Source organism: Nerophis ophidion, linkage group LG07 (genome assembly GCF_033978795.1).
Source record: "Nerophis ophidion isolate RoL-2023_Sa linkage group LG07, RoL_Noph_v1.0, whole genome shotgun sequence".
NCBI classification, from domain to species: Eukaryota; Metazoa; Chordata; class Actinopteri; order Syngnathiformes; family Syngnathidae; genus Nerophis; species Nerophis ophidion.
In genome coordinates this window covers 67,373,179-67,385,707 of record NC_084617.1, presented here as the reverse complement: position 1 = coordinate 67,385,707, position 12,529 = coordinate 67,373,179, and the positions used below count along the sequence as shown (strand labels likewise).

The following is a 12,529-nucleotide window of genomic DNA, read 5'->3' as shown; positions in this document are numbered from 1 at the left end:
CATACCTCTTCCAGAACCATCGTGGGATATTCCTTGGGTGGATGGGTTGTCAGCTTGCAAGGAAGAGCTGCGGGGTGATAACTGTTCTTGCTTGACCACAGGAAATGGGCCCCCTGTAAAGTATTTAGGAAAATAGAGAGAGTCAGGAAAAGCAAATTGGTCCAGCAAGTGGTCCGACCTTACAATCTCTTAGACTAGTGGTACTCAAAGTGGGACCCGCGGGCCAAATTAAGGCCTGCTGAGTGGTTTTGTTTGGCCCGCTAAAGGGTGACTTCCCAAAATGTAATAAATATTCATACTCTTGTAAGCCCACACAATACATACACATTTTTTTTTTTAACTCAGCAGCCAATATTGACGGTGGAAAGTCGTTTTCGCAATTGTTGGATATGAATTCAAACCATAACCAAGCATGCATCACTATAGCTCTTGTCTCAAAGTAGGTGTACTGTCACCACCTGTCACGACCATGCCTTGACTTATTTTGACTTTTTTGGTGTTTTTCCGTGTAGTGTTTTAGTTCCTGTCTTGCGCTCCTATTTTGGTGACTTTTTCTGTTTTGTTGGTATTTTCCTGAAGCAGTTTCATGTCTTCCTCGAGTGCTATTCCCCACACCCGCTTTGTTTAAGCAATCAAGTCCATTCAAGTTGTACGGATGCTATCCTTCTTTGTGGGGACATTGTTGATTGTTACGTCATGTTCGGATGTACTTTGTTGATGCCGTCTTCGCTCCACAGTAAGTCTTTGCTGTTGTCCAGCATTCTGTTTTTGTTTACTTTGTAGTAGGGCTGGGCGATGTATCGACATATTCGATATATCGCAAATTTGTCCCTGTGCGATATAGAAAATGACTATATTGTGATATTCGAGTGTACGTTCTCACGCAGTTGCTTTTAGCTGCGGGCATTACACTAAAGGCTCTTCTCACTCTTTGTTGTCTCTCCTTCTCACAGAGACTTAAAACAAGCACACCTTCTTAAATACGTCACATACTGTCACATATGTATACATCACATATGTATACTCCCTCGCAGAGCAGAGAGGTAGCAGCATGGGTAACGTTAGCTGTGGTGCGAGTGGTAATACGAGAGAAAGAAGGTGCGAATCTGGTCTGGTAACAAATGCAGGAAGAATTAATTTCCAAGAAAAACAGCAGGAGGGCCATCGTCTGGCGATTGGTTGGTTTCAAGTGGAAATATGTGAAACAGACATAAGTAATTTGTCAAATGTGGGGCAAAAGTTTTGCCACAAAAAGAAGCATTACTGCTAATATGTAGCATCATTTGAAAAGTCACCCGCTAGAGAATGAAAAGTGCTTGAAACGCCGTTCGGTGTCATACCAACAAAATGCAGAGGCAACCATTTCCAGATCAACACCGTATGAAAAAAATAGTCAAAAACTGAAAGAGATAACGTCCGCAGGAACCTACCACATAGCGAAGGACATACACTATTTGATTTCTTACTATGCAGCTCATTTTTATTTGACACTTATTGAAATATCTTGTGTGACATCATGCACAAAAGTGCACTTTATTTGTTTCAAACTATTGTAGTGGCGTTCTGTACAAAAAGTGCACTTTAATTTAGTGTTATTTTGATATGTCATCTTAGTGACATCATGCACAAAAGTGCACTCATAACTTGTTTTAAAATGTCTCTGACAATCTTGCACTTTCTGTTTTGAAATGACATGAATGTTTGTGCCACTGTTTAATAATACAGTTTTGGTCAATTGACTTAGTTGTGATTTCCCTCTCTGCATGAAAGTTTAAAATGAGCATATATCAATGCAGTATGTACAATAATTTTAATGTAGACGCATAGAATCCTTATACTAGGTTGATTATATGCATCAAGTGTTCATTCAAGGCTAAGGCAAAATATCGAGATATATATTGTGTATCGTGACATGGCCTAAAAATATTGACATATTAAAAAAAGCCCATATTGCCCAGACCTGTAGACAGTTCAGTTTTAGTTTTGTTCTGCATAGCCTTCCCTAAGCTTCAATGCCACTTCTTAGGGGCACTCACCTTTTGTTTATTTTTGGTTTAAACATTAAATACCTTTTACCTGCACGCTGCCTCCCACTGTCGGTTGCATATTGTGATCATGACAAACCATGTTCTCGACATCTACAAAGCAGTTAGCTACCTGCTGCCACCTACTGATATGGAAGAGTATAACATGGTTACTCTGCCAAGCTTTAGACAGCACTGACACTCAACAACGGCACATTATTTGCAGATTATAATAACCGGTTTGCAAAAAAGATTTTTAACCCAATTAGGTGAAATTACATAATCTCCCATGGCACACCAGACTGTATCTCACGGTACACTACACAGTGGCTGAAAAACACTGCTCTAAGCATCTAACTCAAGGTGACATGCAGCAGCTTTAATAATAAGAAAACCAGAAGTTAATTAGATTGTCTTGATTGCCCAAATGTTAAGGGTGTAACGGTACACAAAAATGTCGGTTCGGTACGTACCTCGGTTTAGAGGTCACGGTTCGGTTCATTTTCGGTACAGTAAGAAAACAACAAAGTATCAATTTTTTGGTTATTTATTTACCAAATTTGTAAACAATGGCTGTATCCTTTTAACATTCGGAACACTATAATATTTCTGCCCACGTTAATCAACATTAAACTGCCTCAAGTTGTTGCTCAGATTAAATGAAATGACAAAACTTTTCTTTCTTCCACGTATAAAAAGTGCAACATCAAACAGTTTCAAATCAACTCATCGTGTTTAATTTATTACAGCATTTGGGAAGCATGTAGTTGATTTTTTTGTGTAAATGTTATATTTGTATCAACATGTGATAGCAGGGACCCTGCCATTCAAAACTAGGCTGCTACATTACTAATGATTAATGAAACTATAGCTGAAAAAATAGTACCATAGCAATAAGAGAGACTATTCATCGCTGAAGACCATAGAGTTCATGTAGGCTTTATAATGCAGTTACATTATTATAAAAAGTATCACAGACAGAAACTCTTAATTTAACATAATGCCCTTTTTTGCTGCTTCAACACAGCTCAATCAACGCAAAAAAAGGTAAAGTGAAATAACAGACAGACAGGACTTTGCTGTCGTAACACATACACACACACACACACACACACATGCGCTCCGAATACGCACTGCTGATTGGCTGTTACCGCTTTGCGTGTAACCAATCAGATGGTTGTGTGGGTGGGACAATGCTGGCTGCTGTGTAGGAGACACAGGCAGAACGGAGCGGAGCAGCTTGTTAAGACTTTAGCATAGGCGGCTACTTAATATGTTCGTGTGCAAACTCGTTCGGTACACCACCGAACCGGACCGAAACCTCCGTACCGAAACGGTTCAATACAAATACACGTACCTTTACACCCCTACCAAATGTACTTACCAACTTTCCTCGGATCCATCCAAGACAAGCCCATTTGAGTAGAAGGCATTTTCCCATGTTCGAATCCATGAGCTGGGTTGTGCAACTGTACCGGAGTTCCCTAAAAAAAGCAGTGACTTTTTAAATTATTTAATAATAATAATACATCATTAAATATATTAATTGAAATATAGCACTTTTCTAGACACTCAAAGCGCTTTATAGATAAGTGGGAAGCAATCATTCGTTTATTCGCATCTGGTGGTGGTAAGCTACATTTGTAGCCACAGCTGCCCTGGGGTAGACTGACGGAAGCATGACTGCCAGTTAGCGCCTACTAGAGATGCGCGGATAAGCAATTATATCATCCGCAACCGCATCATTAAAGTCGTCATCCACCCGCCATTCACCCAAACCAACATTTTATCAAAACCGCAACTGCCCGCCCATTGTTATATATCAGGGGTGAGCAACCTTTACCACTCAAAGAGCTATTTTGACCCGTTTCACAGAGTAAAGAAGACATTAAGAGCCACAATCATTATCACAAATATTTGCTGGTGCTCATCCAGATAACGAGAATAAGGGCGTGCTATGAAGCCATTGCCTTTGACGCCCTCTACAACATGTGCAAACTGCTTGCCAGTCCAGCAACATGTTGTGTGCGGCTTCCGCAGATACACGTACAAGATTGAAAGGCATATTGGGTGATACAGAGTACACTGATGGTTGTGATATAAACAACTTTAACACTCTTACTGATATGCGCCACACTGTGAAGCCACACCAAACAAGAATGACCAACACATTTCGGGAGAACATCCTCACAGTAACACAACATAAATGCAACACAACAAATACCCAGAATCCTTTGCATCCATGACTCTTCCTGATTATATTTTACACCCCCGCGCCCCAACCACGCCTTCCTTAGACGCACGGGTGGTGGTGGTGGGGGGGAGGTGGTTTGGTGCTAGCGGGGTGTATAATATAGTCAGGAATAGTCATGGATGCAAAGTATTCTGGGTATTTTTTGTGTTGCGTTTATGTTGTGTTACTGTGAGGATGTTCTCCCGAAACGTGTGTTTGTCATTCTTGTTTGGTGTGGCTTCACATTGTGGCGCATATTAGTAAGAGTGTTAAAGTTGTTTATATCACAACCGTCAGTGTACTCTGTATCACCCAGTATGCCTTGCAGTCGTGTACGTGTATCTGCAGAAGCCACATACAACATGTTGCTGGACTGGCAAGCAGTTTGTACATGTTGTAAAAGGCTCCAAAGGCAACGGATTCACAGCACGCACTTATCCTTGTTATCTGGGTGACCGCCAGCAGATATTCGCGAGAATGTTTGCGGCTCCTAGAGTCTTCTTTGTGACACGGGTCAAAATGGCTCTTTGAGTGGTAAACGTTGCCGATCCCTGAACTATGTATATTAAATATTTCCGAATGGTTCAACCGCCACCCGCCCGAATCTATTTAAAACCTATTTTTTCGTCATGTCACCCGCCCGACCCGCGGTTTATCCGCGGATTCCGCGGATGAGACCGCAAAACGCGCATCTCTAGCGCCTACGGCCCCTCCGACCACCACCCATCATTCATTATGCAATCACCAGCGTGAGGCAAGGGTGGTTCCTGCCCAAGGACACAACGGCAGTGATTTGAATGGCAAGAAAACGTCAAGTTTCTGGCACGACTGCTCTACCCACCACGCCATGCCGCCCCCAGTCTACAATACAATTCCATAACCTCCCTTTATCCTAATTTAAATTGTCAATGCAACCAACTGTGTTCTGCAATACCTGTGTGATGGAGCCACCGGGCTTGGTTGAAGAAATAAGAGGCGGTGGTTCTGGCATGATGAGGGGTCGGACTGCTGCTTGCCTTCCACTATCCTGCGGCAAACCAGGGAGTCCTGGGTGGCCTGATTGCTGGAACGCTGACAAGGAGAAGAAATGATGTGATGATGATCAGAGAGCACCGTGACATATATTTAAAGGCACGGCATCTCTGACCGCATGCAACATTAGGCAAGAAGACAAAAGAAGAGCCCCTTACAGTTAAACTGGAGCAGGTGCTGGTCATGGCTGATTTTGGCCATGTCTCGTGGGGACATAGGGAATGGAGACAGAGTTGGTCGAACTAAATTGGAGGACCTTAGGTCATCTGGGCCTAGTCCGGGTCTCTTAACTTCACCATGTGGGGAGAAAGCCTGCAACTTGTCTGAAAAAGCAACACACACACATGCCATCAGGAAAAACCAAAGCAATCCACCAAGTGAGACAGTAATCATAGATCTTTGCTTACTGTGAAACTATTTTACAAACCCAGTTTCCATATGAGTTGGGAAATACAATGATTTTCAAATAATTTTCAACCCATATTCAGTTGAATATGCTACAAAGACAACATATTTGATGTTCAAACTGATAAACTTTTTTTTTTTTGCAAATAATCATTAACTTTAGAATTTGATGCCAGCAACACGTGACAAAGAAGTTGGGAAAGGTGGCAATAAATACTGATAAAGTTGAGGAATGCTCATCAAACACTTATTTGGAACATCCCACAGGTGTGCAGGCTAATTGGGAACAGGTGGGTGCCATGATTGGGTACAAAAACAGCTTCCCAAAAAATGCTCAGTCTTTCACAAGAAAGGATGGGGCGAGGTACACCCCTTTGTCCACAACTGCGTGAGCAAATAGTCAAACAGTTTAAGAACAATGTTTCTCAAAGTGCAATTGCAAGAAATTTAGGGATTTCAACATCTACGGTCCATAATATCATCAAAAGGTTCAGAGAATCTGGAGAAATCACTCCACGTAAGCGGAATGGCCGGAAACCAACATTGAATGACCGTGACCTTCGATCCCTCAGACGGCACTGTATCAAAAAGCGACATCAATCTCTAAAGGATATCACCACATGGGCTCAGGAACACTTCAGAAAACCACTGTCACTAAATACAGTTGGTCGCTACATCTGTAAAGTGCAAGTAAAAGCTCTACTATGCAAAGCGAAGGCCATTTATCAACAACATCCAGAAACGCCGCCGGCTTCTCTGGGCCCGAGATCATCTAAGATGGACTGATGCAAAGTGGAAAAGTGTTCTGTGGTCTGACGAGTCCACATTTCAAATTTTTTTGGGAAATATTGGACATTGTGTCATCCGGACCAAAGGGGAAGCGAACCATCCAGACTGTTATCGGCGCAAAGTTCAAAAGCCAATATCTGTGACGGTATGGGGGTGCATTAGTGCCCAAGGCATGGGTAACTTACATATCTGTGAAGGCACCATTAATGCTGAAAGGTACATACATGTTTTGGAACTACATATGCGGCCATCTAAGCTCCGTCTTTTTCATGGACGCCCCTGCTTATTTCAGCAAGACAATGCCAAGCTACATTCAGCACGTGTTACAACAGCGTGGCTTCATAAAAAAAGAGTGCGGGTACTTTTCTGGCCCGCCTGCAGTCCAGACCTGTCTCCCATCGAAAATGTGTGGCGCATTATGAAGCGTAAAATACGACAGCGTAGACTCCGGACTGTTGAACGACTGAAGCTCTACATAAAACAAGAATGGGAAAGAATTCCACTTTCAAAGCTTCAACAATTACTTTCCTCAGTTCGCAAACGTTTATCGAGTGTTGTTAAAAGAAAAGGTGATGCAACACAGTGGTGAACATGCCCTTTCCCAACTACTTTGGCACGTGTTGCAGCCATGAAATTCTAATTTACCGTATGTATTATTTGAAAAAAAAAAAAAAAAGTTTAATGAGTTTGAACATCAAATATCTTGTCTTTGTAGTGCATTCGCTTGAATATGGGTTGAAAAGGATTTGCAAATCATTGCATTCTGTTTATATTTACATCTAACACAATTTGCCAACTCATATAGAAACGGGGTTTGTAATAAATTTAACTTTCATTCAAATCTAGTTAAGCAGGTGTGCTACAGCTTTTCTTCGTGGGCTTCAAAGAGACACGCCTGGGCTGTGATAGTCACATCCAACAAGATCACAGTAATCTAGGGTAATAAATAAGACAATTCGCCTCCGAATCCGGAGGGATACTGTAGTATCATTTATCAGTTCCCTGTCCACTAGTGTCCCAGAAACACACATTGTACATTAAACACGAGCAAACACAGACTCAAGGTCGGAAGATAACTAAAGAAAAAAAAAAAATGTGTTAAAAATATAATACAACTGCTTAATGAGTCTGATATTTTTAACAACACCACAACACGATTCATCCTCTGATCATATTACAGAAAAAATGTGCAACGTTGGTTATTTAGAACATATTCACAATCTCTTTATGCAATCAAAGTTGCTCAAATTTGCTGACCTTGTTAAATATAATACATTAATAATCTTATATAAAAGATTTTAACAAATGATTGCCGACTAATCTACAACGTTTTTTATAAGACGAGTGCAGGCTCATAACTTCAGAGGCTTTGGATATTTCTCATTGCCGAGAGTTCAAACCAATCGTAAAAGATTTGGTGTGTCTGTATGCGGAGTAAAACTATGGAACAAACTGGACTTACAACACAAGCAATGCCAAACTATTAATCGATTTAAACTATTATACAAACATTGGGTCTGGTTCAAATATAGAGATGAGGGTATTTAATTAAATTTGACTTGTTGTTGTACTCTGTCTCAAAGTGTTATGTGCTCAATGTTTACCTTACCATTATTCCTAGGGTGTCTATTACCATTGTTGGTATATTCATTATTCCTACATTATTGATACAAATTGTTAATACAGTGTAATAATAATTGTTACCTGGGGTAATGCCACCATGATACAACATTTGTATTATAGTCCTTGAACAAAGTAACAGTGAAACTCATGTGAATAATCACTGAATGGAGAACTGGGGGTGGGATTAAATAAATGATCTTCTTCCCACTCCCTTTCAGGCAAAACTGGACAGTCATGTAGACTTTATACCAGGGGTCACCAACCTTTTTGAAACCAAGAGCTACTTCTTGGGTACTGATTAATACGAAGGGCTACCCGTTTGATACACACTTTAAAAAATTGCCAGAAATAGCCAATTTGCTCAATTTACCTTTAATAAATAAAACTATATACCGGTATATATATAAAAATCTAGGTATTTTTGTCTGTCATTCAGTCGTACATTTTTTTTCCTTTTACGGAATGTTTTTGTAGAGAATAAATGATGAAAAAAACACTTAATTGAACGGTTTAAAAGAGGAGAAAACAGGAAAAAAAATTTAATAACATTTTGAAACATAGTTTATCTTCAATTTCGACTCTTTAAAATTCAAAATTCAACCGAAAAAAAGAAGAGAAAAACTAGCTGATTCGAGTCTTTTTGAAAACATTTAAAAAAATTTATGGAACATCATTAGAAATTTTTCCTGATTAAGAATAATTTTAAAATTTTGATGACATGTTGTAAATAGGTTAAAATCCAATCTGCATTTTGTTAGAATATATAACAAATTGGACCAAGCTATATTTCTAACAAAGACAAATCATTATTTCTTCTAGATTTTCCAGAACAAAAATTTCAAAAGAAATTCAATAGACTTTGAAATAAGATTTAAATTTGATTCTAAAGATTTTCTAGATTTTCCGGAATAATTTTTGGGAATTTTAATCATAATAAGTTTGAAGAAATATTTCACAAATATTCTTCGTCGAAAAAACAGAAGCTAAAATGAAGAATTAAATTAAAATTTATGTAATATTCTTTACAATAAAAAAGATACATTTACTTGAACATTGATTTAAATTGTCAGGAAAGAAGAGGCAGGAATTTAAAAGGTAAAAAAGGTATACGTGTTTAAAAGTCCTAAAATCATTTTTAAAGTTGTATTTTTTCTTTAAAATTGTCTTTCTGAAAGTTATAAGAAACAAAGTAAAAAATAAATGAATTTATTTAAACAAGTGCAGATCAAGTCTTTAAAATATTTTCTTGGATTTTCAAATTCTATTTGAGTTTTGTCTCTCTTAGAATTAAAAATATCAAGCAAAGCGAGACCAGCTTGCTAGTAAATAAATACAATTTTAAAAAAATAGAGGCAGCTCACTGGTAAGTGCTGCTATTTGAGATATTTTTAGAACAGGCCAGCGGGCGACTCATCTGGGCACCACGTTGGTGACCCCTGCTATATACTATACATTACCTTTTGCACTATATTCATTATTATTATTATGTGCGGTCAACTTTGTACTTTTTTTTTGTTTACTATTATTATTTTTATGTCATTGCCTGAAATGAATGAAATGAAAAATGAAAAAAAAAAGGACAAGTTACAATTATCTAAAGTAGCATGAATAAATATGTTCAATGAAACATTGTGTGCGACCCAGCACCAATAAGAGGGAATACATGAATTATCCAGCATGCAATAAAAGGCGTGCGTACCATCCTTGTCATCGGTGCAGGGGCTGCGTGGGCGGACTCGGGGGCTGCTGCTATGAGGAGCCTCCCTATCTCTTTCTGTTTGTTGAGTATAAGGCTGTTGCTTGCCTGGCTGGCCTGAAAGCTGCTGCTGCTGCTGCTGCTGTTGTTGTTGTCTGACCTCCTGGGACGACTCCCCATGAGCCATGGTTATCTGCTGCTGGTACAATGCCAGAGCGTGGGGGGGCAGTGCAGCTTTGGCACCCGCACCCCGCTGACTGCCTTGGACTGACGCTTCAGGTATCTACACAGAGAATGAGAGGGTTACGTAACGTACGGGCTTGCACAAAATATTTATTATACTCTTCTTCAAATATTGAATACGTGTTCTTAGAACCACAATAGAGTTCTTTTGAATCTCTCTACAATCCAGCCTCAATTTGTTTTATTTGACATAATAATAGACCTGGGCGATATATTGATTTCATTAATAAAATTTTTTAGTGTTTTTTTAGTTAGTTATGTTTTTTTCTCCCCTTGCTCAGACATTGTTTTTGCCCCCAGGAGCTTCCTTATTTTGTTCTCCCCCTTGTTTTCTTAGCGGATATTCACAGACCTAGCACAAAATGGCTAATGCTAAAACAAACGAGAGCGTGACGTTTGCTCCAAAGAAAAGAAAAGGGATGTCGGTGGTTTTGTTTTGCGGCAAAAGGCGTGGAACAAATGACTGCAAGCTAAAAAAAAACTTCTTTAAAGAGGAAGCAGCACAAATAACCTACACTGCAAAAAGTCAGTGGTCAAAAACAAAAACAAAATATACAAAAATTAGGGGTATTTTATTTGAACTAAGAAAAATGATCTGCCAATAGAACAAGAAATTTTGGCTTGTCAAGACTTTCCAAAACAAGTAAAATTAGCAAACCTCAATGAACCAAAAAATACCTTAAAATAAGTACCGTATTTTTCGGAGTATAAGTCGCACCTGCCGAAAATGCATAATAACGGAGGGAAAAAACATATATAAGTCGCATTGGAGTATAAGTCGCATTTTTGGGGAAATGTATTTGATAAAACCCAACACCAAGAATAGACATTTGAAAGGCAATTTAAAATAAATAAAGAATAGAGAAAAACAGGCGGAAAAAGTGTACGTTATATGACGCATAAATAACCAACTGAGAATGTGCCTGGTATGTTAACGTAACATATTATGGTAAGAGTCATTCAAATAACTATAACATATAGAACATGCTATAAGTTTACCAAACAATCTGTCACTCCTAATCAATAAATCCCATGAAATCTTATATGTCTAGTCTCTTACGTGAATGAGCTAAATAATATTATTTGATATTTTACGGTAATGTGTTAATAATTTCACACATAAGTCGTTCCTGAGTATAAGTCGCACCTTCGGCCAAACTATGAAAAAAAAATGCAAATTATAGTCCGAAAAATACGGTATATTCTCACTAATAACGAGTAAACTTTTGTTGGTAGAGTGAAAAAATGAGACCTCTTTGCTCAATATGTTGAAAAATGTTCTTAAATGAAGTAAACAGCTAGTGACATTATATTGACATATGCGCTCGGCATTACGATTCTTGAAAGCAGAAAACTTATACTAAAAACTATTTTTTTGTTCTTAATGTGAAGGCAACAAGGCAACCCCTTGTTACTCTCGGGGTCTCCTAGCCACTCAGGCAAATCATATGGTCTAAAAATGCATTTTTCCATCGACAACATGACATCATCGCGCCAAGTGCGTGCTCTTTCAGTCATCCATCCATCCATTTTCTACCGCTTATTCCCTTTCGGGGTCGCGGGGGGCGCTGGCGCCTATCTCAGCTACAATCGGGCGGAAGGCGGGGTAAAACCTGGACAAGTCGCCACCTCATCGCAGGGCCAACACAGAAAGACGGACAACTTTCACACTCACATTCACACACTAGGGCCAATTTTAGTGTTGCCAATCAACCTATCCCCAGGTGCATGTCTTTGGAAGTGGGAGGAAGCCGGAGTACCCGGAGGGAACCCACGCATTCACAGGGAGGACATGCAAACTCCACACAGAAAGATCCTCAGCCTGGATTTGAACCCAAGACTGCAGGACCTTCGTATTGTGAGGCAGACGTACTAACCCCTCTGCCACCATGAAGCCCGCTCTTTCAGTCAATTAGTGCAAATATATACAGCCGGGCCGCCGGCTCAAAAAAATTAAATTGCAATTTTCAAGAATTTATCTGAATGTGCATGAACTATTTCTGTTCAAAATTGTTTAAAATGTCACATGTTAAATGTTTAACTCTTACTGTCAATTTACTGTACTGTGCCAACTGTACTACTATATGAGTACATATTTTCTATTGTTTAATTGAAAATCCATCCATCCATCCATTTTCTACCGCTTATTCCCTTTCGGGGTCGCGGGGGGCGCTGGCGCCTATCTCAGCTACAATCGGGCGGAAGGCGGGGTACACCCTGGACAAGTCGCCACCTCATCGCAGGGCCAACACAGATAGACAGACAACATTCACACTCACATTCACACACTAGGGCCAATTTAGTGTTGCCAATCAACCTATCCCCAGGTGCATATCTTTGGAAGTGGGAGGAAGCCGGAGTACCCGGAGGGAACCCACGCATTCACGGGGAGAACATGCAAACTCCACACAGAAAGATCCCGAGCCTAGATTTGAACCCAGGACTGCAGGACCTTCGTATTGTGAGGCAGACGCACTAACCCCT

At 39.7% G+C, this 12,529-nt stretch overlaps 1 protein-coding gene across 9 annotated transcripts in view; it reads right to left on the bottom strand.

The window, feature by feature from the left end:
• Nucleotides 1-12,529, bottom strand: part of ncor2 (nuclear receptor corepressor 2) — a 245,010-nt gene that overhangs the window by 59,324 nt on the left and 173,157 nt on the right. For all 9 annotated transcript variants that reach the window (XM_061906950.1, XM_061906951.1, XM_061906943.1 and 6 more), the window contains 5 exons: nucleotides 9,806-10,085; nucleotides 5,448-5,612; nucleotides 5,192-5,328; nucleotides 3,409-3,508; nucleotides 6-113 (listed from right to left, as the gene is read on the bottom strand). In XM_061906950.1, the coding sequence (XP_061762934.1) occupies nucleotides 6-113; nucleotides 3,409-3,508; nucleotides 5,192-5,328; nucleotides 5,448-5,612; nucleotides 9,806-10,085 (790 nt within the window). The remainder of the gene's footprint in view (nucleotides 1-5; nucleotides 114-3,408; nucleotides 3,509-5,191; nucleotides 5,329-5,447; nucleotides 5,613-9,805; nucleotides 10,086-12,529) is intronic.